This window comes from Musca autumnalis, unplaced genomic scaffold, assembly GCF_047663935.1.
Source record: "Musca autumnalis isolate F117 unplaced genomic scaffold, ASM4766393v1 scaffold_1, whole genome shotgun sequence".
Classification (NCBI taxonomy): domain Eukaryota; kingdom Metazoa; phylum Arthropoda; class Insecta; order Diptera; family Muscidae; genus Musca; species Musca autumnalis.
This window is the reverse complement of record NW_027411644.1, coordinates 151,990,456-152,017,671: the sequence shown is the minus strand read 5'-3', so window position 1 is coordinate 152,017,671 and position 27,216 is coordinate 151,990,456. Positions and strand designations below refer to the sequence as shown.

Below are 27,216 nucleotides of genomic sequence, written 5' to 3'. Positions count from 1 at the left end.
AACACAACCATCTTCCTTCTGCATCTATATAAAATGTTTAGTTCATTAATTTTCTTTCATCTTTCTCCTTTTTTCTAAAAAATTTTGTGTTTTCAACAAATTTTTCAATTACGAATTTAGACATGTCATAATTAATTTTTTCGATAAATTCTCTCATTTGTTAGGGATGGGACATATTTATTCGTCGTTCAGAGAGTATTTCTAATCGAACAACGTAGAAAAATCGTCGTTCGTTCATAGAATTTTGTGTGGGGAAATAAGTAATTTATTCGTAGTTATGGGTCGAACAACGAATAGAGAACGAACGACGTACCGTGGAAACGGGCTATTACAACAACAAGCTTCATCTTTATCATATAATCCTACCTTATTTAAAATGTCGAGGCGATCGGACTATTATAGCGACCTGCAGAGCAGCTACGATATCCAATAAAAATTATGTTAAATGTAGTGATTTTTTTCGTTGAAGTTACAGACTTTTGGTAGCGTCGTATGAATAAGGAGCTACGACAGCTTTACACGTCATTAAGAAAACATGTCATTCCTCATTAAATTCCAGATCGTTTAGATCTTGCAATCGGTACCTTATGTGTTGAGTTACATAGTCTTTAATAAGGTTTATATTTTATTGAACAATTTTCAAAGAAACGTGATGCCATTTAGGCAGAAACGAGTTGAGAACCCGATTTGTTACCTTATTCAAATGCCAGATAATCATATCAAATATCTGAAATAATATACTATGAATTAAGCACCTCTATTATTGATTCTAATTTCATATATAATTTCACTTAAAACTTATAAAGCTTAACCACTACCACCAGTCACAGATTTAAAACTGCTAGATGTCAATGTGCGATTCTTAAAAAATCACAATCCTTGTCGTCAGTGGCCATCGTAATGGTATCATCCATATTTTCGTCATACACTAATTCTTCTTCGGGAGTACCGGGATTCATGATCATACCGATTTCTTTGCCATCAGATACCCTTAAGCTGAAAGAAAGAAAAAAAAAACAATTTAATTATTTTCCCAAACAAGTCATGCTCAAACAATGTCACGCTCTTTACTTGAAAGAGAAGCCTTCTTTGCTAGCAGCAAAGTTAGAATGTTCCTCGATTTTGGGTTGGAAGATAGAAGACACAGATGGCAAGACATCAGCAGAAGCGGGAGCTGAGCGGATAGCCACAACGGCACATATCAACAACTAAAAAAATAATTTATAAATATATCACGGTGTGCCTTAACAAATTTAAATGGAAGGTGCTTACACCTCGGAAGTTTTTGCTGATTCTGAAACTACAATGCTCATAGATGAGAAATATCAAGAAACAAAAAAAAATCGCCGGAGGGATTTTAAAATAAATCGCGATTTAAGTTCACATTTTTAGGGGTTCTTTAGGTTTTCACGATTTAGCTTGGAAACCGCGAGTTCTATGTAAATGGGTCTAAGGAGGCGATACAGTCAGTGCATTGTCTCAATTTGAACTTCTATATCTCAAAAACGGTAAAACATACGAAAATATCATAAAGGTCAATCTTGTTAAGAATTTTCACAGCTACAACATTCTCTTTAGGCCATTTACGTAGGACTCGCGGTTTCCAAGCAAAATCGTTAAAACCTAAAGAACCCCTAAAAATGATTTTGGGCGTTATGTCTGCTTTGTGGACTAACTTCCAACGAAAAAATTGCCTTTTTTGTCCAAAAATTTAGCAAAAAATTAAAAAAAAAACTGTCTCGCTTTAATACAAGCTGTTTATGTATTTAATAAGTTCACCAAACCATAAGAAGATCGGAAAATTCGTTTTCGTGCTATCGTTGGCACCGAATTCAGAAATGCCATTTCGAGAAACACGCGTTTAAAGTTTCTATGCTACCTACAAATCGCAATAAATTCTTCCCTTCAATGCCCATACCAATTTTGCTCCGATCGATGTGACATTTTTTGCGGCATACTCTGTACTCGCTGACTTCAATATAAGCCAATACATTTTTTTCCATTTTTTTGAAAGTAATAAGTAGAGTAACAGATAAATTCCAAATTTGCAATTAGTTTATATTAATCTGACAAAAATATATGTTATATATATGGGGAACTCCAAGCCTACGGAGTATTCAACGCACGACTGGCATCCAAACATATAATTGATTATCCAAAGTTTCAAACATGGCCGAAGGGTAATCTGCTCGATGTCCTCAAAGGTTTATAATAAGTCTAGAGCCACCATCACTGTTCTATCGCACGGCTTGCTCCTCGACTAATATGAAGATGGCGTGCAGAGTTGTTGTCGTGCTGTTCTGCTTACGGAACATGCTGATGTTCGGCAACGGGATAGCTATTTTTGACACTGGGGAGGATCAAAGCCTGAAGGGCCTTTTCAACGGGCGACAAAAGCTAAATCGGTCTGTATGATTCGCCTTTGCTGGCACCCTTGCCTGGCTTCAGTAGCGGGACCATTCTGCCCATTTTCCAGACTTCGGAAACGACATGGGTGGCTAGCTGGTCTTTAGCGAGATACTCGACTCCCGTCTCATCCAGCTATTTCAGCATTGAAGATTCCATCAGGGCCCAACGCTTCGGATGATTTAGCGTTTCTGATGACATTCGCAACATCGTATATTGTAAATTGTGGTGGTTCATCCTCGTCAGGAACAGATCCGATGCGACGTTGTAATCTTCTCTTCGCCCTGTTGCTGCAGGGATGCTCTACAAACTGTCGATTAAAAAAGCTTGCGCACCTATTTGGATAAAGTCAACGTAACGCCACCAAACGTAACTGAAGTCCTATCTTCCTTCTTTCCAGATTTCGAGAGTCACTTAACCGTTGCCACAATTCGCTTATTCCCGCTTGTGCTCACCGACCAACATAATAACTTCCAGTATCAACTCTCTGACTTTGGGGTTAGCACGACGAAGCTCATCACACTCATTTGCTAATCCCGTCGCCTATGATGGTAAATTTGGTATCGACCAGCAGAAATATGGCAAGCGGCTGCAGCAGTGATAATGTCTCGAAACGTCCTTTCCCCTATCCGAACATCAGAAGGGTTGTGTGAACTCTCTGACACTAGGTTGTTGAAAATGTGCGGATAAGAGGTGATGAAATCTGGCGGTCTGCTGATGGAGGCAATTATGGGGAGATAGACTGACCCAAGAGAAACTACGGGTTACCAAGTGATTCTACTTAACAACTTCAAATTAAAATGTTTTGCAGTTAGGCTTTTTTCCAAAGAGATACATTCGAATCAAAATGACACACCTTCACACTATGTCGGTCCATTCCATTAGGTACCTACATATATTAGCACTTTAATCCGAATCCAAATTTATCAGTAAAGCGGACGCCGTTGCCCACAAATTTCAGAAAACCCCAAAAATACATATTTTTTGGGGAAAATGATTTCGGTTGTGTATCCGATCTGTCCATACATAAAAGTCTCAATATTCACACAGGCTAAGGGTATACCTCTATCGGAAAAGCCAAATGAAACTTTTTTACTTATTTGGTTTGTATACATTTTGTTAAATGTATAAATGTTGTTATAAATAATTGACACTTTTGTAAATCCCATGCGGGATTGTAAAAAAAAAATCATATTTATTGTTCGCTTATGGCAACAAATTATTTAAAAACTGTACGGTTTTTTGTTCACAACTCTTGCTGTTGGTCCTCAAAACAATATTCCGTCGAAATATACAAAATTTATTTGCAGTTTATAACAAATACGGACTAAAATAAGACTTACCTACTACTTTGAGGTGACAATAAATGTATTGCAAAGGGCAAAAACAGTACTATAAAACTAATCATTTTTGAAAATTTTTGTAGTCATTATAAATTTTTATGACTTTTGGGCTAATAATGAACTAACAGTATTAAATGTGATAAAGTTCAGTGATAATAAAAGCCGTCGTGCAGGGTCTTCAGACAGGTAAAAAACGTATGAGACCATATTGACAATAAACAATGACGAATCGGCCGCAGACAAGTGTGCAAAGAATGAATATTTGACTCATTATGTATTGTCAGATAATAGACCAATGCAAAACAGTGCGATTTTGGCTCTGAAAACATCGAAATATCTCTGGACACTATAGGGAAAAATAGACCCTCAGTGTATTATATTGAAAGACCTACAACAGAGCTCTATTTCCTCTCTCAATATTATTGGAATCACTTCATTTTTACTAACTGCATAGATATTATACTCTGCTATCATAATAAATTCCAAAAAGTGCGCAAAATGTAATAAAAACCATCAAATATGCAAATTATACACCTTCTAGATAATTTAGAATACCGAATTTTTGGGTACTATTTTTTTACCAAGCAAAAAAGTATGCAAAATCGGGTTCACGGACATAATAATGATTGGGAAGACATCCCCACTGACATCATTAGGAAATATTTAATAGTCATTATTCTGAAAGTCGGTAAAACGGGTCCAAAAAGCTCAAACACGTTCAAATACCCCTGTTTAAGTTAGATTTGTGCTAAATATTCCTTTTGTAGACCCCTGTTTTGGTCTTTAATTGTTCGTTGAAATGTATGCGCTACGGTTGATTGCAACCTTGTGCTAGCGCATTTGACATTTCAATGAGTAATTAATAATCAGTTTGTTTTGCCGCCTCCTTTAAACACAATGGTGGGCAAATTGCGAGAGACTCATGTATTTTTTACACTTTTGTGTGTGAGGCCGATCATTTCTGCCCATCAGTGTTTAAACCAGGTATCGGCACCAATACAAATGCATTGTTTGCGGCCTCACGCATACGACTCTCTCTCGCTCTCTCCACAAACAGCGTGTGCGTTAATGCATTGCTAAAATTAAAAATCATTGAAACAACCGACAACAGAACCTTCTTCTTTGACTTCTGAACGAAGACTGAGAGGTGGTTCTTCTGTTGTTATTCTCATCAAGGGCACGTGTGCCCCTTTTTGCCGAACATTGGTTTAAACATCAAGAGTATCTCTCTGTCAGTCGGACAGACAGCACGCAATATCGTTTGCAAGGCACATATCGTTGTGCATAGAAAGGGCATATCGTTGCCAAAGGTAATATTGTTTACCACCACCAACTAAACCAATAAAGCATTTTGCTATTATTATTAAGAAAACTCTTGTGTTTTATTTATCTTTTATTTGCATACACCCCCACATACGGTCCACTGCTCTACGCATTTGGCGTCTGGCACCCATCGGCGGAGCCCCCTCTGAGCTAAACATTTGGTCAATTCGAGCCAGATTGGATCATCGAAGATCTATTGGATACTTCCAATCATCAATAAATATACAGTCCACACGTATTTGCACAGGTACGTATAGTGCAGTGTTTACAAAGTGAGCTCGCATTAATAAATTTCCCGCGACAATAACAAAACAATCGGTTTTGTTAAGTACAAAGGTCGTTTTACAGCGTCATATCTCTCATTTGTTTCATTTCCCGCCTATCGTTGGTTCTATATTTCGTGCTCGCATTTGGCAGCACATAACCAAAACAAAAGTCGAAAATAATAAAGTCAAAAAAATCGTTTTCTCCTTTTTAATTTTATTTCTTCTTGTTATTATTGCTTCTCTCGTTGTGCTTTAGTACCTGAAGTTATTCTTTTGGTTGGTCACCAACAATTCGCATTGTATAGTTTTGTTGTTGAATTTCTTCTTTTTTCGTTGTAACGACAGTAGAATCATTCTTACTATCGTTAGCAACAACAACACTGCTTGACCATCAACATTAGTTGCTTTCTCGTTACGTTACATTGGGTAGCTACACTACATTAGTTAGTCAGTTTGGTTTGATATAGCGTTTGTTATAGGGTGTTGGCAAATAAATAATTTGGTAAATATAATCGCGTTTTTTATTTTTTGTTGTTGTTTTAAATCATTGGAAATTTAATACACCCTACGGTCAGTACTCTTTGCTGTCTTAATAATAAAATTAAATCGTTATTTTATTTAATTTTTTCGAACTTTTGCTTTTTTGTTGGAAGAATTTATTAAAATGTATTTCGCTCCTCTTAATAATTTCCTTGCAGCTTGTAATGCTCTGGTAGAATTCAGTGCACAATTCGGTGCGCTGAATGATAATGATTTAGATATTTATAGATTAGAGGATAGGAAGAATAAATTAGAAATATTATGGAAATCGGTCCACAATACATTGACGGACTTAGAAATATCGGAACGTGCTACAAAAAGCGATCTGCAATCGGCTGATTCAAAATATGAGGAGTCTTGTAATATATACACATTAACTTTGACCTCCATCAACGAAAAAATCCTAAAATTACGTTCGGCGTCAAATAGTTCCCACAAATTGTTGCACAAAATTAGTGAAAAATCGGTTAAAAATATGTCTTCAAGTCCTGAATCGCAGGAAATGAATATGCCTCCTTCTTGTGATATGGTTCACAATTTGTTGTTGCCTCCTATTGAGATAGATGTTTTTCATGGTGATTTTTCGTCTTGGCCTAGTTTTAGGGATTTGTTTAGTGCAATTTTTATTAAAAATTCGCGGTTAAGTGATGTTGAACGGTTGGTCTATTTGCTTCATAAAACAAGTGGAGAAGCTCGCGATATAGTTGCTCAGTTTCCTCTTACTAATCGTGGTTTTACTTTCGCATGGAAAGCTTTGAATGATGAATATGATAATACAAGAATTTTGGTTCATCATCAACTCAAGTCACTGTTTAGTCTTCCGATTCTTGATAAGGAAACTATTTCTGGTTTAAAACAGATTCGTCGCGGTATAAACAGTTGCATCTCGGCAATGTCAGTTTATAACGTTCCTACGGATCAATGGGATCCGATACTTGTGTTTACGTGTCTGCAACGTATGCCTTTACATACGCAGACTCTCTGGGAGCAAAGCATTAAAAACAAATCGACTCTTTCTTCGTGGAAAGACTTGGACTGCTTTCTTTCAGAACGGATTGGCACGCTTGTGTGCTTAGAAAACTTAGGTAACAAAGAAGTTCGGTTCAAACCAAATAGTAATGTTTTGCAATCCACTCCTAAAGGAGATTCTGCTCCTCCTTCTCAAGGAAAATCATGCTCTCTATGTCGTGAGAAAAATCATCGCCTGCATTTGTGTAAGCAATTAAGAATTTGTCGGCCAAAAGTAGATTTGCTGCTGTCAAACGTTACGAATGTTGCGTCAATTGTTTGGCAAGGGGACATAAACTAGTAAATTGTACTAGTAAATGTAGTTGTCTTAAATGTGGTCAGCGGCATCACACATTATTACATCGCGAGTCCACTTCGTACAATTCGGTACAAGTTGTGTCTTCAAACTCTTCACTCTCATCCCAACATCGTAAAGTCCCATTGAATTCCAATTTGTCAGCATCAGCGCCTGTATTTCGGCCTTCGAAATGTGAACATCGTAAATTAGTCGTCGACGTAAATCAAAAATCGGATTTCGTCCTTCCAAAAAATTTAAAGAAATTGTCGAAGAAGAAATTAATTGAATTTATTAAAAAAATGTGAATGTTGTAAAGCGACCTACTGATATTATCGGTTTCGCGACAGACCATGAATCGAATATAGTTTCGGAAAACATGTTGCTTGATTGAAGTCCGAATCTGTAACTGCAGGTTCATCTGCGACTTCGTGCTACAAACTTTCGTTGTTTAATATAGCTCGATTGAAGTCCGAATCTGTCACTGCAGGTTCATCTGCGGCTTCATGCTATAATACTTCGCGAAATCGGCCAGCTTGATTTGAAGTACGAATCTGTTACTGCAGATTCACCCTAAATACATCGTGTAATTGGTTATGGCGGATTTGGATCCCGAATCTGTTGCTGCAGGTTTATTTGCGTTTTCATTCCCCATATTTTAGTCGAACTACATGCTCACACTGCACTATACATCTCGTACCTACTACCGGAGATCACATAGATTAAGTATTACTGTGTTGAAACCAGAGTTCGAAAATAAACAGTACACTAACATAGTGTACCGCTCCGAGTACAGTATCACTAAAATATTTTTAGCGTTAGTGTTCCGGAACACAAACACTAAAAAATATTTTAGTGATACTGTTCCGGAGCACAACGATAAACGTAGTGTACCACATTTTGGTACACTAAAAACGTTGGGTACCGCAGTCGGAACACTAAAAATCGTAGTGCTCCGCAGTCGGAGCACTAAAAATCGTAGTGCTCCGCAGTCGGAACACTAAAAATCGTAGTGCTCCGCAGTCGGAGCACTAAAAATCGTAGTGTTCCGCAGTCGGAGCACTAAAAAATCGTTGTGTACCACGTGTCGGAACACTAAAAAATAACGTAATGATAATGTACCACACACGAGTTTATTATGATTTGCGAGGAAAATTAAATATTTATAATTTTTGAGATAAGTACAAATTAAGACATAAAAACTCAGATACACCTCCTAAATCCATGTATGTATGTATACTAGAGTGGGGCGATTTGAACACCATCACGGGCGCCTGGAGATTCTGATTTTTGGGATTGTACTGAGCAAAAAACTCAACTAGACCATATGTCTACGGTGAAAATCGAGCCCCCGGATTTTGACTTGAAGTTTTTTTTCAAGGATTTTTGGATATTTTGGCATATAACAACCAAACCACTGAGATTTTCGATCCAACACAAAGACAACAATTGTAGCCAAGACAATAATAAAGAACTCTCTAGTACATCGCAAAAGCATTGGAACGCTCCTTCAGGCAGTTATGACCTCGAGAAGGTGCACGTTTTTCGGAAAATATCGATAAATGACACTGTGCTACAAAATGGGACTCAAATTCAGTGGGTGGAAAATCCTTTTCGGAGATGAAAGCCCTTGGTGAGTGTACTAAGAACCCAAAAGGAAATTTTCACCATAGGTCAAGTTTCCGAGATATCGCGTGATTAATGGTTTAATTTTGGCCCCTTAATTTGCGAGAAAATAGCTTTATATCTCTGTTAAGCGTTATTGTAGTCAAATGACAGCAAGTAGCTGATTACATGATTACAACTTTGTTGGTTCCGAAGCTAGAACAAAAAAAACCGATTTTTTAAACCGATTTTGATGTAAAATATCACTGGGTTGAAAAATTCTTTTTGGCGATGAAAGTCGATTAAGATATTTTATAAATCTGGAAAGACAGTTATGTCATAGGTCAAACTTCTGAGTTATTGTGAGATGAATTTGTGTTATGTTGTTTTGTTATCATGCACTTAAAGTTCATCAAGAATGAATTAATTTCGCCATAACTCAGAAGTTTGAACCAAGTCAACCCATTGATATTTTACATCAAAATCGGTTTAAGAACGCGGTTTTTTGTTCTAGCATCGGAACCAAGAAAGTTGTAATCAGCTACTTGCTGTCATTTGATTGACCATTTTATTAGCTTTCCAATGATATACATATACGATTAATCGGTTACTTAAAACCGGTTCCAAAATCGGTTTTGATATCAGAATATCCGGTTCAAAAGTTTAGATAACCGGATATATCCTTCAATAAAATTTGTTATTAACGTGTTCGACATTACAAGAGCTATTTATGGTAAGTATTTCAGATGCACCACAGACCAATAACGAATATACATAAAAACAAAACACGGTTTTCTCAACAAAATACGGGCAAATGTCAAAAAGGACCATGAAAACGGGGAAATATCGATTGGTCATCAATGAGAACCGTACCTAAAATCTTCTGAAGAACATTTTTGTAGAATATTTGGATGCTGTAAAATCTCATCTTGTGGTACTTTTACTACGGTTCAAAAAATAAAGGACGAAAAGGACATGGAAGGAATTGAGTTAGAGGGATGAAATATTCTACAAAAAGATTCACCATTCGTTTTGACTGAAGACATGTAATCTCAAAATGAAGCTACAATAACGCTTAACAGAGATATAAAGCTATTTTCTCGCAAATTAAGGGGCCAAAATTAAACCATTAATCACGCGATATCTCGGAAACTTGACCTATAGTGAAAATTTCCTTTTGGGTTCTTAGTACACTCACGAAGGGCTTTCATCTCCGAAAAGGATTTTCCACCCACTGAATTTGAGTCCCATTTTGTAGCACAGTGTCATTTATCGATATTTTCCGAAAAATGTGCACCTTCTCGAGGTCATAACTGCCTGAAGGAGCGTTCCAATGCTTTTGCGATGTACTAAAGAGTTCTTTATTATTGTCTTGGCTACAATTGTTGTCTTTGTGTTGGATCGAAAATATCAGTGGTTTGGTTGTTATTTGCCAAAATATCCGAAAATCCCTGACAAAAAACTTCAAGTCAAAATCCGGGGGCTCGATTTTCACCGTAGACATATGGTCTAGTTGACTTTTTTGCTCAGTACAATCCCAAGAATCAGAAACTCCAGGCGCCCGATAACACTTTTTTCCTTCCATACAAATCGCCCCGGCCTAATGTATACATATTAATTAATAACGTTGGGAACTTAAGTAGAAAATATGAAAAACATTGATTCGGTTGTTGTACAATGGCGCACTACAAATTGTGGTGTTCTGACGCCTGATTTGATTTTTGGACAATGAATCAATAAAAATCGTAGTGTTCGGCTGCGGAGCACTAAAAATCGTAGTGTTCCGACTGCCGGATCACTAAAAATGTTAGTGTTCGGACTGCCGGATCTCTAAAAATCGAAACAATGGAACAATAAAAATCGTAGTGTTCGGCTGCGGAGCACTAAAAATCGTAGTGCAGTCGAACACTACGATTTTTAGTGCTCCATTGTCCAAAACCCAAACCAAACTTACATGGATGTAACATTTTATCTTAATTATTATTAATCAAATTTAACCACATATTTCATTTTCCTAAGAAAACATAATTCCTTTGTTATTTTTTAGTGTTCCAACACGTGGTGCACTACGATTTTTAGTGATCCGGCAGTCGGAACACTAAAATTTTTAGTGTTCCGGCAGTAGGAACACTACGATTTTTAGTGTTCCGCAGACGAACACTACGATTTTTAGTGCTACATTGTCCAAAAACCAAATCAGATGATTTTCACATTTTTTTTTTAATTTTTATTTATTAAAAAAATATATATAAATATTTAATTTCCTCAGAAATCATAATAAATTCATGTATGGTTCATTCATTACCTTATAGTTTCAAAACGTGGTACAAAACGATTTTTAGTGCTCCGGCACGATGATCTTTGTGCTTCATTCCACAAAAAAACTAAATATTGTTTTTTCATAATTTTGACCAAATTTCGCAATGTTTTTAACTAATTTAAACATACATGGATGTAACAAATTATCTTTATTTTTAATTGATCAAATTTAACCAAATATGTATTTAACAAACATAATACCTTTATTTTTTAGTGTTCCAACACGTGGTGCACTATGATTTTTAGTGATCCGGCAGTCGGAACACTAAAATTTTTAGTGCTCCGCAGTCGGAACACTACGATTTTTAGTCCTCCGCAGTCGGAGCACTACGATTTTTAGTGCTCCGGCATGCGGTACACTACGATTATCGTTGTGTTCCGGTACAGTATCACTAAAATATTTTTTAGTGTTTGTGTTCCGGAGCGGTACACTACCGTAGTGTACCTATCCACCTTGGTACGGTACAGAACGGTACGGTACGATACCATAGTGTTTATTTTCGAACACTGGTTGAAACATACTTTGTTGTTTCAAGGGGGTCGGAATGTTTAAGTTAGATTTGAGCTAAATATTCCTTTTGTAGACCCCTGTTTTGGTCTTTAATTGTTCGTTGAAATGTATGCGCTACGGTTGATTGCAACCTTGTGCTAGCGCATTTGACATTTCAATGAGTAATTAATAACACTGCTCAACAAAATTGAAAAAGTTGAATGTTTCAGACAAAGTTGCAGTTGTTTCTAGATGAAATCGGCGAGTTATTTTCAAATCCGGTGCCGGTTTTTCTCCATCAGCTCTTGTTTTTGAGATATAGCTCAAAATCGGTTTTTACGAGTTTAACCCAGACTTTTGTTATTTTCGGATACAAACAAATATTTTTTGTGGGTTTTTCGACATTAATATATTAAGGAGATGTTGTACGCTCGATACAAATTATTTTTGAAATAGTTATGGTGAGTATATATAAAAAAATATAGAAAATATACGACGGACCTTGTAAAAATTGCTTATTTTGAGTACTTTAAGCTATAATTACGTCATCGGGGGAAGTCATAGGATCTTCATATGGCAATGCGGATATGCTTAGGGTGTCTACTATATAGTCCAGTATTCAAATATATAATATAAAGTTCATACCGCCCATGATTCGACCATAACCTAAAAATCATCATGAAGACTGCCATTGAAAAGTAAATGGCTTATGTGGTAATAATATCAATGGTAAATTATTTCCCTTTAGCAGTCTTCACGGCGATTTTTAGGTTATGACCGAATCATGGGGGCTATGAACTTTATATTATACGTTTGAATACTGGATTATATAGTAGACACCCTAAGCATATCCGGAGTACCATATGAAGATCCTATGACTTCTCCCGATGACGTAATTACAGCTTAAAGTACTCAAAATATTCAATTTTTACAAGGTCCGTCGTATATTTTCTATATTTTTTGATATATACTCACCATAACTATTTCAAAAACGATTTGTATCGAGCGTACAACATCTCCTTAATATATTAATGTCGAAAAACCCACAAAAAATATTTGTTTGTATCCGAAAATAACGAAAGTCTGGGTTAAACTCTTAAAAACCGATTTTGAGCTATATCTCAAAAACAAGAGCTGATGGAGAAAAACCGGGACCGGATTTGAAAATAACTCGCCGATTTCATCTAGAAACAACTGCAACTTCGGTTGAAACAAAAGTCCTGTTGACCAGTGTAATCAGTTTGTTTTGCCGCCTCCTTTAAACATCAAGAGTATCTCTCTGTCAGTCGGACAGACAGCACGCAATATCGTTTGCAAGGCACATATCGTTGTGCATAGAAAGGGCATATCGTTGCCAAAGGTAATATTGTTTACCACCACCAACTAAACCAATAAAGCATTTTGCTATTATTATTAAGAAAACTCTTGTGTTTTATTTATCTTTTATTTGCATACACCCCCACATACGGTCCACTGCTCTACGCATTTGGCGTCTGGCACCCATCGGCGGAGCCCCCTCTGAGCTAAACAACCACCATTCCAAATGCCAGATCATGACATATTAATCTTATTTGTGAAAGTTTCTGATGTAATATAACAAAACTAAACTGATAAATACCTCGGGCCAAACTCCTGATATCAACCCTTATAAATTTTTTGAGTCCAGTTGAAGAAAAAACTGGAAAAATTGCGGAACCAGTACCCTTACAGTGACACATTCCGAGCCTTGTATTTTGGTTTAACTAAGCTCATTAATGCTCCAATGAATGTCCAAAGTGGATAGACAACTCATTAAGGAACATAATTTTGGTAATTCTCCAAAAAAAACCGTAGAATTGGAATGTTTGCTATACATTTATTGTCACCTCCGACTAGTGGTTAACTTTTATTTTTTACGTTATTTTTATAAATCGCAAATATACTTTATATATTTTGACGGAATGTTGTTTTGGGGACCAATAGCAAGAGATTTGCACAAAAACCCGTATAGTTTTTACTTAATCTGTTGCCATAAACGAACAATTAATATGAATTTTTTTACAATGTTGACCTTTGTAACATTTGTTGTCTAACTGTATGTATGTATATAGAATGTTTACGCCTCATGGTACGTGAATGCTTATTTGACATTATGAACATTTATTACTTAATTATTTTCGCGTTTAATAACATATTAGTTCAGTTCAAAATCAGTTGGGGGTTTTTTTTTTGTATTTATCTTCTCTTTTCAAAAATGTTTTTTTTTATATTTATAAGAACGCCGAAATTTTTTTCCAGATTCTATATGTATTTCTTTTTAAATACATATTTATTTTTTTTTTTCAAACATGACTCACTAATTTTGAAGATGCCATAATTTGTTTGCTATTGAACGTCGTTCAAGGTGTAGTTCTGAACTAAGACTGATAGATCAACCCATATCGAAGTCACCACCAAGCTTTACATTTTTCAAGTCGTGATCTTAAACTATGCAACGATTCTTAGAATTTTCAGCAAATTCAACTTTTGTTTTTGTTGTAACTGCTTGTTCCGCAAGTTTTCCCCTGGAATGTAGTTTCAATAAAATTAGTTAGGGTTGATGGATCGATTGAGTTTGGGTGAAGGAAGGGATGTGTTGGGGGTTTATATTGAGTGAATGATTTATGTATGTGTGTGTGATGAGGTGTGTATGGATTATAATGTAGTGGTAGATAAAATATTAAATGAAACCTGGGGTCATGTGTCGATATGTCACCACTGTGTCTACTATTATGGCAAAGACATAGAAGAAATAAGACTAGACAAAATGCATGCAACAAAAAATGTTTATGAAACAATGTATAGAAACATTACCTTAACAGAAGCAATGCAGGTTGCAGGTAATTTAAAATCGCAATTTAGAAGAAACATTTCATGTAATAGTATCAGAAACGAAATTTATGAATTCAAGGATCTATTCCAGAAGAATTTCATGTCATTGGATCGTTAAATTCTTTTAAATACGTAAAAACGTATAAAAGAAAAAAATGTTATTATACCATATCCTAAAATTACATTATGTTAAATTCAAAATCCATTCACAGACGAATGATGGCAAAAAATGTCTTATCTCGTTGTATTTATATGCGTGTTCGTTTACTCAAAATTTTTAAAAATTGTTACTGGATGTTGTTCGTTTACTCTACAGTATAATGCAAAAGAGCTTAGTCGATTGCAAGAAGTTACGGACTTGTACGAACTTGTAAAAATTATTGAGTAAACGAACACACCTTATGTCTTTGATTATGGTGACTTGTCAACAATTGATACTTAGTCCCAATTTACATTAGGCGAGTTTACTTGCGGCAATTGTCAGTTTGTCGGTGAGAGAGGGTGTTGAGAGGCAAAGGGTTACCATATTCCTCACCCCTCTCTTCATCAAACTGACAATTGCCGCAAGTAAACTCTCCTAATGTAAATTGGGACTTATACCTTAATAAGAAGAAGCATTGTTTATATTAGGTGTGTTCGTTTACTCAACAATTTGTACAAATTGGTACAAGTCCAGTAACTTCTTGTAATCGACTAAGGTCTTTTGCATTGTACTGTAGAGTAAACGAACAACATCCAGTAACAATTCGTACAAATTTTGAGGAAACGAACACACATATTGACTGCTGATAGCCCATGGTCGAATAATAAGGTGTAATGCCAAAAACAGCTGATCTTCATACCAGTTGTCAAAATGCGTTATTGTGAATAAAATCACATACAAAGTGTAAACAAGCAATTCACCATGATGGAATAATAAGGTGTAACGCCAAAAACAGCTGATCTTCATACCATGTGTTATTGTGAATAAAATCACATACAAAATGTAAACAAGCAATTCACAGTAACGCATTATTGTGAGCAAATTTGACGATTGACATGATTTGATGTAACACCTTCTCTTGGTGGAGTAATGCTAAGTTTACATTTACGAAATCCACACGATTTCAACTGTCAATTCCATAGCTCAAACGTCAAATGAAATCTCATCTGTATTTCATTTGACGTTTAACCTATGGATTTGACAGTTGAAATCGAGTGGATTTCGTAAATGTAAACCAAGCATAAGAAGGTGTTACATCAAATCATGTCAAACGTCAAATTTGCTCACAATAATTATCGATGTAACACCTCCCAGCAAAAAAAGTCATTACCAAGTAATGACTTTATTCAGTAAATTTTGGCAGTTGTAACTACTTACTAATTGACCGTAAAAGTCATTATTTTTACATGGGGATGTCATAGGAAGGAAGTACTTCCTTAAATGTGTACACAAAGTACATATTTAACCACTTACCCGTAGTCGAAAAGGACGCTAAAAGCACATGTTCTATTTTTAGATCAATTGAGGTGAAAATATATTCAAATTCAACACTGCACACTTTTTGTTTTTTCCTTTTCTTTTATTTCGGTTCCTTCTAGTTTCGAACACACGAACTTCTGATTTGTAGTCAAACACACTACACACTAAGCCACTCGTACAAATAGTAAGGGTTGTTTAAAAACATTCATGTACATCAACATTTCTTCGTAATTTTGTCAACAAAAAACTCCATGCTGACGGTGAGCTTTGAACACACAAACCTAGGATTTGTAGTCAGACACACTAGCCCTGTGCCACCGTACTTATTCCTTTGTAAGTAAGTAGTAAGTAAGGATGTAACTAGTTATATGTTAACTGTTATATATGTACTGTCTGATAATGCGGAGTGTAATGAGTACTCATTACCTGGTAATGCAGAAAGTAATGACATGTGCCTACCAAATTTTTGCTGGGCTGTTTTTGCCGTTGTCTCTTTATTATTGTGCCATGGTACACTGTATGTATGTACATCGAAAAAGGGTGATATTCAAAATTGGAAAGAAAAACAAGAAATCGGAGGTACTGGAGATTTTTGGTCGAATTATCTGACAAGAATTCTTCATTGGGCGACATAAGTTGGTAAATACTTATTAAACATTAATTAGCTTGTGATAATAGTTTGACTATGTTATTTAAGTCGAAATTAAATATAGGGTGACCAAGTAATCGACAACAGTCACGTGTTAGTGTCACAAGACTTCAAGCATCCGAAACACACAAAAAAACGGCAACTAATAGAATAACTCTCCTAACAAGGATCAATGTACCAAGTACTGGATTGTACAGTCTCAGTCAAAATTCAATTACCCTCTGCTCAAAATATGTTAATTGATTAAAACGAAAATTTAAATAAGCCTATATTCAGCATTAAATTCAAATTCCTACGATCGCATTCCTTTCTTCGTATTCAATTGCTTGAGTGAAATGTTATGATATTATTTTGCTTCAACTGTGCTACCAAATATTTTTATTTACATCGCAAAACGTGTTATTAGCTTAAAAAATATATCTTAGTCCCGATTTACAGTTGCCTAACTTTTTCGCAGCTATTGACAGTTTATAGGAGGGAGAGTCGAGGAAAATACAAACATTTTGCCTCTCAGTACCTTCTCTCTTCGTCAAACTGACAATTGTCGACAGTACAATTGTCTAATGTGCATCTGTCCTAAACAGTTCAAAACAAAGAAATATTTGCCATTGAACAAGCACACAGAGAAGAGATATTGTAGGAGCAATCATATTCTAAGAGTAAAATAGTGTATTTTAAAAATCGGAAAATATATATAATATAAAATTTATAGCCTACAAAATTGTTTTTTGAATAGTTAAAAAATCTCAAATCGTATCGAAGTTATCAACGTCTACATTTTTAGTTGAGGTTGCACCATTTTCAGTGACACCAACTGTAGGTATGTATTAGACCGACACAAAAAAAATTTGATTGGAACTGGTAAAACTGGCAGTGAACTGGTAAAAATTTCTCATAGATTGGACAATGAATGTGGACTTTAGAGCAATTTTGTGAAAATTCACCTTTGGTCCCATACAAATTGCTATGGAAATTTTGAGGTCCCAGTGACACGTATTAGCATATTCCGATTGTGCTCAAACTTTGGCAACCTTAAAATCTAACAAAAATAAACATTTTAGGGGGTTGCAAAGACATAAATACAACAAGATAAGACATTTTTTTTTTGCTATCATTCTTCAGTGAATGTCTTTTGAATTTAACATAATGTTATATCACGATATGGTGATGTAAAATTTTTTTCTTTTATACATTTTTACGTATTTAACCGAATTTACTGATCCAATTGACATAGAATTATTTTTGAATAGATCCTTGAATTCATAAATTTCGTTTCTGATACCATTACATGAAATGTTCCTCCTTGGTTGCGATTTTGAATTAACTGCAACCTGTTAAGGGTAATGTTTCTATACAAAGTTTCGTAAACATTTTTTTGTTGCATGCATTTTGTCTAGTCTTAGTTGTATTTATGTCTTTGGGGGTTGCCGCATAAAAAAATCGACATCGATTTTTTACCTTTGAGTTGCAACAAACAAACCACTCGAGTGTATATATAATTCATGCTAGAGAAAATTTTATAAAACAATAAAACTATTATTGATTTTTTTTATTATTAAGTCAGAATCCTTTCTTCCAACTTTTAACATATCGTCGGTGTCATGCTTAAGTGTTCTATACGCTATTTTTGACTTTTTGGAATATATACGTGATTTCTAGAGTTTTTCGGTATGCTCTTTCTGAATTTTTTGTCACCTTTATCCTATCTACTCTAGTTTCCGAGATATCCACCCTTCGACGCGAAAGCTTAAACTTTTTTCAGTTATGAAATTAATATTTAAAAAACTTACAAGTTTAAAAACTCATTTCCAAAATAAGAACTTTAATTTTGCATTTGGAAGTTTTTAAGTCCTACCATGGCGCAGTTGTAACCAGGTCCGCCTTGATACAGCAACAATTTTTGAAAATCGGATCGGTCCCACGCCACTCACGCCCCACCCATATATATTTACATATAATTTGTTTGCACCCAAACATATATTTGTTTGGGACTGCTTGCAAACAAATATATGTTTGCTGCAAAATATGTTTGGGACATATGTCAGAGAGGCCTTTTTTTCTGTGCATATATTATTGAAAACTACACACAAACCACGCATGGGATTACTAGCTTCAAAATTAGATCTAACGAGTGGTAAATGTATTGGAATGAAATTACAAGTAATTCGGGATGGATCATTAAAACTTATTTCGCCTAATACGAAAGGAGAATCAATTATACCGCGTATTAATTTTATAATAAAAATTGCTCTCAACATAAAATGTCTTCTCTCAGATTAGGCAGGTCGATTAACATTAGACGGCTTTCATAAGAGGGAAGCACTTCAGATGTGTTCCAATTATATATGTATCTATATTGGGCCCAAAATACCCAAACTCAGCCAAGTATCCATATTGGAGCATTATGAAAATCCGATCCGACCATTGAAAGCAATTTAGGGGGTAGATGTTAGAAAAACATTTTTTTGTGGGTCGTTCTAATGTACCTATGTTTGTAGTTGTACTGCTAAGCGGATTTTTTATTCTTTGAAATGAAAACTAACAAATTTATTTAGTCATTGTGTCGAAGATTCTATATATCCAAGTGTGAATGTGTCTAATTTGTATGCGGATGATTTGAATGGCCACATTTAGATACCTCCTTCTAAAACTGTTCATGTTGTTTAGAACCATAGACCGGTTTTGGTCTTTCAAGTTGTTTTCATCATTGCATAATTGATCTTATCAACCAAACGATTGTAATTGTAATGAATAATAATAATAATGTAGACACAAACAACAAAACTTGCATTTACTGCAAATCTTAAGAAAAAACATAAAGCTTCGTGGTGACTTCGATATGGACCAGTATTAGTTGAGAACTACACCCTGAGCGACGTGTATTTGCAAAGAAATATGGCATCTTCAAAATTGGTGAGTTGTGTTAAAAAAGGAGTTACAAACAAAAAGTGCATACAAATGTTTCGACAAACTTTTAAAAGATATAAAAGTATTGATTTTGAAAAACAAAACTAATTCAAATGTACAAAAATTAAAGTCAAGACAAAACAAATCCAATATTCTTTGTTCATATTTATAGTTATTAAACGGGACTAGATTAAAAAATCCATCGATTTCACAACTAAATACAATTTATAAAAATGTTTATTCCATAAAAACTTTTACAAAAAATTATGAGATTTTCACACGAAAAAAGTCTGCATACAGTATTTATTTCAAATTTGGCAGGTTATAGTGAAATTGTTAGGCGGTTGTGCAAGTTGGTATCATAAACAGTTGTTTATTTTTATTTTATTGAGGACATAATGATAGCGCACTACCGCTTTCGTATTACTTCGGGGTGGGGCTGGCTCATTGGCTGTTCCATGCAGTTCTTACATTCATCTCCTTCATCGCATCTTAGATGTACATATATGGCATATTTTTTCCGGCTTTCTTTTGACTCCAGCATTTTCATTATAACCTCTTATATTATCGTTCGTAGTTAGATATAGTTTCTGGCTTAATAATGAAAACGCTAATATTTATCATCAAAAATAGTTTTATTGTTCTGTAAAGTATTATCTATGTAGCTTGACGCTCAAATCTATTGTCGAAGAACTTTTCACATCCAAAAAATGATTTTTGAACGCTTCAAAAAGATCTTCTGGTGACGAAAATTGTTGACCACACCGTCAATGGTGCCAAGTCAGGGCTGTACGACGGCCCATCAATTTCACGTTCTGTCCGGTCAAAAAGGCGCTGGTTTGAATCGATGTGTGACAGCTCATATCGTCATGATGCACAATGATTCGTCTTCTTTTGTTCGTTTTTCGAATATCTCCGAATCCTACTAAAACTTGTGAAAATCGAATGGGATTTTGATATAGGTCCAATATCGATATTTGGGCCCTATATAGCTATAACAAATCGGACGTGCTTACCACTGCACCACGGTGGGATTTAAAAATCCTAGAAATCATTAAGACTAGGATATAATTTCATGATTGCAGTAAACTCCATGCGGTAGTTGTTTTTGCAAAACAGATACAAATAAACTAAATGTAATACAAATTTAAGTTCTTAAATTAACAAAAATTCATCTAAATTTACTTAAATCTACCAGTTACATTCGTATGTATTGTTACAATATCGCAGAAATGTTGTTAAATTGATCAAAAAAGGTTTATATTTTTTAGTTGTTGTTATGTGCAATTTTGGCCATCTTCTCAGCCTCCGCTTCCGCCGGTCTCGTAGATTTTGTCTTCGCAACCATAATGCAGGAAGGTTATAACTTTGCTCCCATCAAGGAAGGCTACCGTTTCAAGTAAGCAACGCGAATTTGATTTGTAAGGAAAATAATTAATTGGTCACTATTTTTTTCTTTCAGCTTGGACGGACCTGATGGCAGCAAACGCGAAGAAGTGGGTATGATTATAAATCCCGGTACTCCCGAAGAAGAATTAGTCGTTATGGGCACATATTCAGTGTACGATGAAAATACTGATACTGATACCATTACCATGTACACTAGCGACAAGGATGGTTACAAAGCCCGTTATATGCTAAAGAACCGTAAATTGAGCATTAGCACTTTAAAGTCTGGGGCTGGTGGTTAATACTGGTTGAAATTATGATAAAGTCTTTATTTTGGGTTTTTTTTTTGTTGCTTTCCTTTTTTTGCCTATGAGCTTGCTAAATTATTTGTTTAAATTACTTCTGTTTTAGTAAAGTGTGGTTTCGTAAATGTTGCTATTTTAAAACTGTTGTTTCTATTACACTGTACAACAAAATTATTTTTTTTTTCGAAACTTTCAAGAAACCCCAAACAGGTTATGCACGAGCCTTGGAAATAGTAGAGTTAGGGTCCGTGGAATCCGTGCGTTTTATGTATGTAGTGCAGAGTGACTAACAACAACAAATTTCCTATGCCCGCGGGCATAGGCAAAGCGATCGTACTCACACGTATAGAGCAAATGTGTTCTTCTTTGACACAGCGGTGCCGAAGTTTTTCGGCAATTTACACACATACGACCCGAATGCATAGAAAGAGCGTACGAAAAAGAGATAATGTTTTGATTTGTTTTTGTTTTGTAGCGTGCGTGCATAAAAACACACTAACACACAGTCATAAGTTGCCAATAGTTTGAATACATTCACATTTTGGGCTGTTCTCTTTTTGGTCACGTCTGGTATAGAGTAAACATCTTTGTGTAGCTTCGTTAGGTTGGCGTGTTGTTTACATTTTGCAAATCAGTCGATGAGAAGAACGTTGGTACGTTGGTTTGTTAGTGAAATTATTACACTGTAATACTAATTTTGGTCGTTCGGATTTTTTTATACTCACACAAGCGCAATGTATAATCTGCAAATGTGTGTTTTTGGCCATTAATGATGTAGTGTCTTTGACAATATTACAGATAACAACGCTAGGAATATTTCTGAACTTCGTCCAAAAACGTTTTGAAACTCCTTTAAATTGTTACTTACTTACTTAGCTGGCCCATTACAGAACATTTGTTCCATAGGCTGAACTAAGACAAGATCTCCATTCCTCTCTATTTGTTGCTTCGCTCTCTGGAATACCGCGCCTTTTCATCTCATCATCCACTTGTTTGCGCCATCTATTCCTTGGCCTGCCAATTCTGCGTGCACCGCCAAGCGGTCCGTATTTATACGCCTTTTTAGCGGGTTCATCATCGCTCATTCTTATGATATGGCCTAGCCAAAGCAATCGCTACATCTCGATACGTTTAACAATATTGATGTCGTTGTATAGCAGATACAGCTCGTGGTTCATGCGACGTCGATATTCACCGTCAACGCAAATTGGTCCGTAGATCTTTCGAAGAATTTTTCTCTCAAATACACCAAGCACTGCCATGTCTGCTTGCGCAAGTACCCAGGCTTCGGAGCTATACATCAGCATGGGTAGTATCAGTGTTTTGTAGAGCGTTATTTTTGTTTGACGAGATGTGGCTTTGTTTTTAAACTGCTTACTTAAACCAAAGTAGCATCTGTTAGCCAATACAATTCTTCTTTTTATTTCACAACTGATGTCGTTTGTTGTGTTTACGGAGGTGCCGAGGTAGACGAAGTCTTTTAGTACCTCAATATTATAGGAACCAACTTCCACAGTCGGTCCGAGCTCAATGGATGCATTGCGCGTCGACACCATCAACTTGGTCTTCTCACCGTTTACCGCCAGACCCACTTTAGCAGATTCTCCTTCGACCTTTATAAAGGTATCAGTTACTTCTTTTACTGATCGGCCCATGATGTCTATATCATCAGCATAAGCAAGTAACATGTGACTATTGGTGTAGATTGTGCCACTTCTTTTGACATTTGCCTCTCGTATAACCTTTTCCAGCAGGATGTTGAAGAGATCACATGAAAGGCTGTCTCCTTGTCTGAAACCTCTTTTGGTACCAAACTTTTCGGACAGGTTCTTTCCTATTTTAACTGAGGACATCGTGTCAGTTAAAGTCATTTCACAAAGCCGGATGAGCTTTGCGGGGATACCAAATTCAGACATGGCTTGGAATACTTTTGAACGCAGCGGGCTGTCGAAGGCTGCTTTATAATCGACAAAAAGGTGGTAGGTGTCGATCTGCATCTCTTGGGTCTTCTCCAGGATTTGCCGCAGGGTAAATATCTGGTCAATGGTGGACTTGCCAGGTCTAAAGCCCAATTATCTCGTTGACCATAGGCTTTAGTCGTTCGCACAATATCCCACGATCTTGTAGGCAATAGGGAGTAGACTTATGCCCCTATAGTTAGAGCATACAGTCTTATCTCCCTTCTTGTGGACGGGGCACAGGATACTCAGGTTCCAATCGTTGGGTACTCGTTCTACCTGCCAGATGGTGCTAACTAGCTGATGAATACACCTTATCAGCGTGTCACCTCCGGTTTTGAACAGCTCGGCTGGTAAGCCATCGGCCCCTGCTGCCTTATTATTCTTCAGCCGATTTATTGCTGTCCTTACCTCATCTTGGCTGGGCGGTATACATTCAATACCATCTTCTGGGATTGGGACTGTGGTATCTTCGTCGTCTTCGCTGCTATTGGATACCAACAGATTTGAAAAATGTTCTTTCCATATCCTGAGTACACTATCTGTATCAGTTACCAAATTACCTTGCTGGTCTCTACAGGAGGATGTGCCTGTACCAAAGCCATCAGTTTGATGCTTGACTCTTTGGTAGAATTTTCGGACTTCATTCTGGCTCCTGTACATCTCGATTTTTTCACACTCCCGCTTTTCCGCCTCTCTCTTTTTCCTGCGGAAAAGACGTTTCTCCCCTCTCCTTTTCTCCCTGTATCTCTCTCGTGCGCTACGCGTTGCTACGGATTGTAAAGTAGCCCTATATGCCGCATTTTACTCTTCGGTGGCAGCACGACACTCCTGATCATACCATGGATTCCTTGGTGGAGGTCTCTGGTATCCAAGTATGGATTTTGCGGCTGTTTGCATGGAGTGGGCAATGCTTTGCCATTGCGCTGATATGTTATCGGGATGAGGAGTGCTTTGATTAAGCAATTGGGCTAGTTGAGTGGAATATGCTGTGGTTATCTGTTGTGATTGCAGCTTACCGATGTCTAACTTTCGTGTTGTGTCTGTTCGTACTTTGTTTGCTACGTTTAAGCGGGTGCGTACCTTTGCTGCAACAAGGTAGTGGTCCGAATCAATGTTTGCGGCTCGGAACGATCGTACATCCAACACGCTCGATGAATGTCTTCCATCTCGTTTTCTGATCTGGAGACAGCCAGGTGCCCTTATGAATATCGAGATGATTAAATCTGGTACTGCTAACTACCATGTTTTTTGCAGCTGCAAAGTCTATCAGCCTCATACCATTGTCAGATGTTTCACTGTGGAGACTGAATTTCCCGACTGTTGGGCCAAAGATATTCTCCTTTCCAATTTTGGCATTAAAATCGCCTAGAATGATTTTAATGTCATGGGCAGGGCAACGGTCATATGTTTCTTCTAAGCGCTCGTAAAATATATCTTTGGTCTGTTCGTCCTTTTCTTCGGTGAGAGCATGAGCGCAAATAAAGCTAATGTTGAAGAATTTTGTTTTTAATCGAATTGCAGCAAGTCTTTCATTCACTGGAGTGAAGATGGATACCAGATGTTTTAGTCTCCGACTAACTACGAATCCGCAACCAAACTCATGCTTTACGTCATGACAGCTATAATACAGTGCGTCACCTTTAGGTGTTGTTGTGACGCCTTTCCCAATCCATCGTATTTCCTGTTTGGCAGTAATATCGGCCTTGTACTTTTCAAGTACGTCTGCCAATGCGAAGACTGCACCTTCTCTATAAAGAGTGCGAACATTCCAGGTGCAGATTCGCAGATCATGGTCCTTAAAACGTTTGCGGGGTTCATCAACTTTAGAGGGGTTTGTTTTTCTTTTCTTTCGTTTTTTTCATAGTAGGCTGTTTTTTCTAGGGGAGGGTTACTAACCCGACGCCCAAACCCAAGTTTTTAACGTTCTTATGCGTAAACGCGCGGCACATGTTAGCTCACTACCTTTAACTGGTGTTAAAGGCAGTTCCCCAGGTGACACCACGGGGAGGTCAGTGTCCACTTTGGTTGAAAGAGGGACCAAGGTTAATCCTGGGCTTTGCCATGTTAAAACCGGTCAGGACCGTTGCTTGGTATCTTCCATCCCCTACGTCACCCTTTAAATTGTTATTGTATCGTAAATCTGTCATAAAATGTTACTATAGGTCATAGAATACATCAAAACTCCAAATCTTATCTGAACGCCAGGAATATGTAAAAAATAATAATGCATTAGGGTTAATTGTTGTACTTCATCTTAGTTTAAGGGGTTATGGCCACTTATTGAGCACGAAAAATACATTTACTGTAGCTCGAAAACGAATAAACCGATCAGCATATGTTTTTGTGGGATCATTAAGTACCTAATAATCTTGTACTTAAGCGAAGCGGAATTAAAAAATATCCATTTTAAAAAAAATTGTGAACTGTCAAACTTAAACTGTAGATTTTAAATAAAAAATGACTAGTTTTTCTCCATAAATCCGCCAATTTGTTTTAAGTCTCTCGCTTAAGTACAGGCTTTTTATAAGTATAATAATCCCACAAACCCATTTGAAGATCGGATCATCCGTTTTCAAGCTACAGTTGGCACCACATTCCGAAATGTCATTTTAAGAAAACCGCAGTTCAAACTTCCATGTTACATAAAAATCACAATGAATTTTCTCTTTCTTTCGCTAATATCTCAGCTAATTTTTGTCCGATCGACTCGAAATGAAAATGAGCCAATAAAAAATATTCGATTTTTACAATTTGTAAGTGGCCATAACCCCTTAAGTAAAGTTGTCCCATTAACCGTTGCAGCGTATTTATTGCTATGCAACTCTATTTTTTTAAAACTCTGTTTTGACAATAAATATCAGTAAAGAAACGATTGACGCTTTTAGTGACAAAAAAACGCAGCGATCATTTGTCAGAAGAGGTGTGTAAAACAATTATTTTTGAGAAAAATGCAATTTTGAGAACTGGAATATCTCCAGGGCTTACAGTTTATTATTTTTAAACATTTGTTTTAGATGATTTGCATTTTTTTGATGTGACATTTAGCAGTCTTGTACCATTTTGGTGAAGCGTACGACATAATCGGCCTTATCACACATTTGTATAATAGAGGCCATAGTGCCCGGAAAGTCTTCATTGCTTTCGAACAAGCAGTTTCGATGTGCTGACGAAACATGAGCTTATGGTTTAATATCTATATTGTCTCTATTGAATGAAAGTTGGCGCATAGGTATTCGTTATGGGGATTTATTGAACGGAAATATGATGGCCTGAGTTTTTCCCTGATTTATTCTTATCTTCCATTTTGCGAAGTATTTGCTGCATACTGCTAAACTTTCCTCCATTTTTTTCAGTTGGTATGAAGTCCGAAATATATTTAATATAAAGAAGGAGAGACAAGATTGATCCTTGAGGAAGATCGGCTGGGATTGGTTTCGTGGATGATATTAAGTTGTTTATAGATACAGCAAATGATCTATTTTGCAGAAAATCTGCAATTAGCTTGCATAAATATTTAGGAATGTTCATTTGGATTTGAACTCTAAAATAATTATTCCGTTATGCCACAGTGTATCGAATGCTTTTTCGATGTCCAACAGGATAACTCCAGTTGATTTTCTGTGCAGTTTATTGTTCTTAATTTTACTTTGTACTCTTTTTATTTGAGTGGACTGTGCTGTGACCTTTTTTAAACCCGAATTGTTCCTTTGCCACTAGATTGTTGTTGGAAACAAATTCGTTTAATCGTAGATGAATGCTCTTCTCAAAAAGTTATTCTATATTGCCTAGAAGACATTATTTTAACAAGGCATGTCGCACAGAATTCCTAGTAATTCTACGAGTTATCCTATGGCCTCAAGAAGTTGAAAAATAAGCTAAAAACCTATGTTCTATTTTTAGAACAGTTGAGGTGGAATTTGTTTTGAATTTCAACATACTTCATATTTTTATTTTATTTCGCTCTCCTGGATGTGATTATGCGAACTTCTGATTTGTAGTCGCACACTAGGCCACACGTACGAACATTAAGGGTGGTTTAAACGCTTACATGTACACCACCAACAGTGCTTTGTTTTTTAACAAAAAGTGCCCGGCCGA

General features: G+C 36.3%; 2 protein-coding genes across 2 annotated transcripts; one reads left to right on the top strand and one right to left on the bottom strand.

Moving 5' to 3' along the window:
* Positions 1 to 738: 738 nt before the first annotated feature.
* On the bottom strand, positions 739 to 14,037 carry LOC141388575 (uncharacterized). The gene is made up of 3 exons (XM_073958494.1): positions 13,932 to 14,037; positions 1,072 to 1,208; positions 739 to 996 (listed from the first exon to the last, which is right to left on the bottom strand). Exons 1-3 carry the CDS (start codon positions 13,947 to 13,949, stop codon positions 849 to 851), a joined length of 303 nt encoding a protein of 100 aa, XP_073814595.1. The 5' UTR covers positions 13,950 to 14,037; the 3' UTR covers positions 739 to 848.
* Positions 14,038 to 19,353: 5,316 nt separating this feature from the next.
* On the top strand, positions 19,354 to 21,298 carry LOC141388573 (endocuticle structural glycoprotein SgAbd-9-like). The gene is made up of 3 exons (XM_073958492.1): positions 19,354 to 19,469; positions 20,735 to 20,862; positions 20,926 to 21,298. The coding sequence occupies exons 1-3, from the start codon at positions 19,452 to 19,454 to the stop codon at positions 21,152 to 21,154; spliced, it is 375 nt and encodes a 124-aa protein (XP_073814593.1). The 5' UTR covers positions 19,354 to 19,451; the 3' UTR covers positions 21,155 to 21,298.
* The last annotated feature ends 5,918 nt before the right edge of the window (positions 21,299 to 27,216 follow it).

What these genes read in the sequence shown, in the direction of transcription:
- LOC141388575 (XM_073958494.1), bottom strand. An exon ending in AAAGAAGGCTTCTCTTTCAA is followed by an intron (nt 997 to 1,071) that starts GTAAAGAGCGTG and finishes TCTTTCTTTCAG; the next exon opens with CTTAAGGGTATCTGATGGCA.
- LOC141388573 (XM_073958492.1), top strand. An exon ending in AAGGAAGGCTACCGTTTCAA is followed by an intron (nt 20,863 to 20,925) that starts GTAAGCAACGCG and finishes TTTTTCTTTCAG; the next exon opens with CTTGGACGGACCTGATGGCA.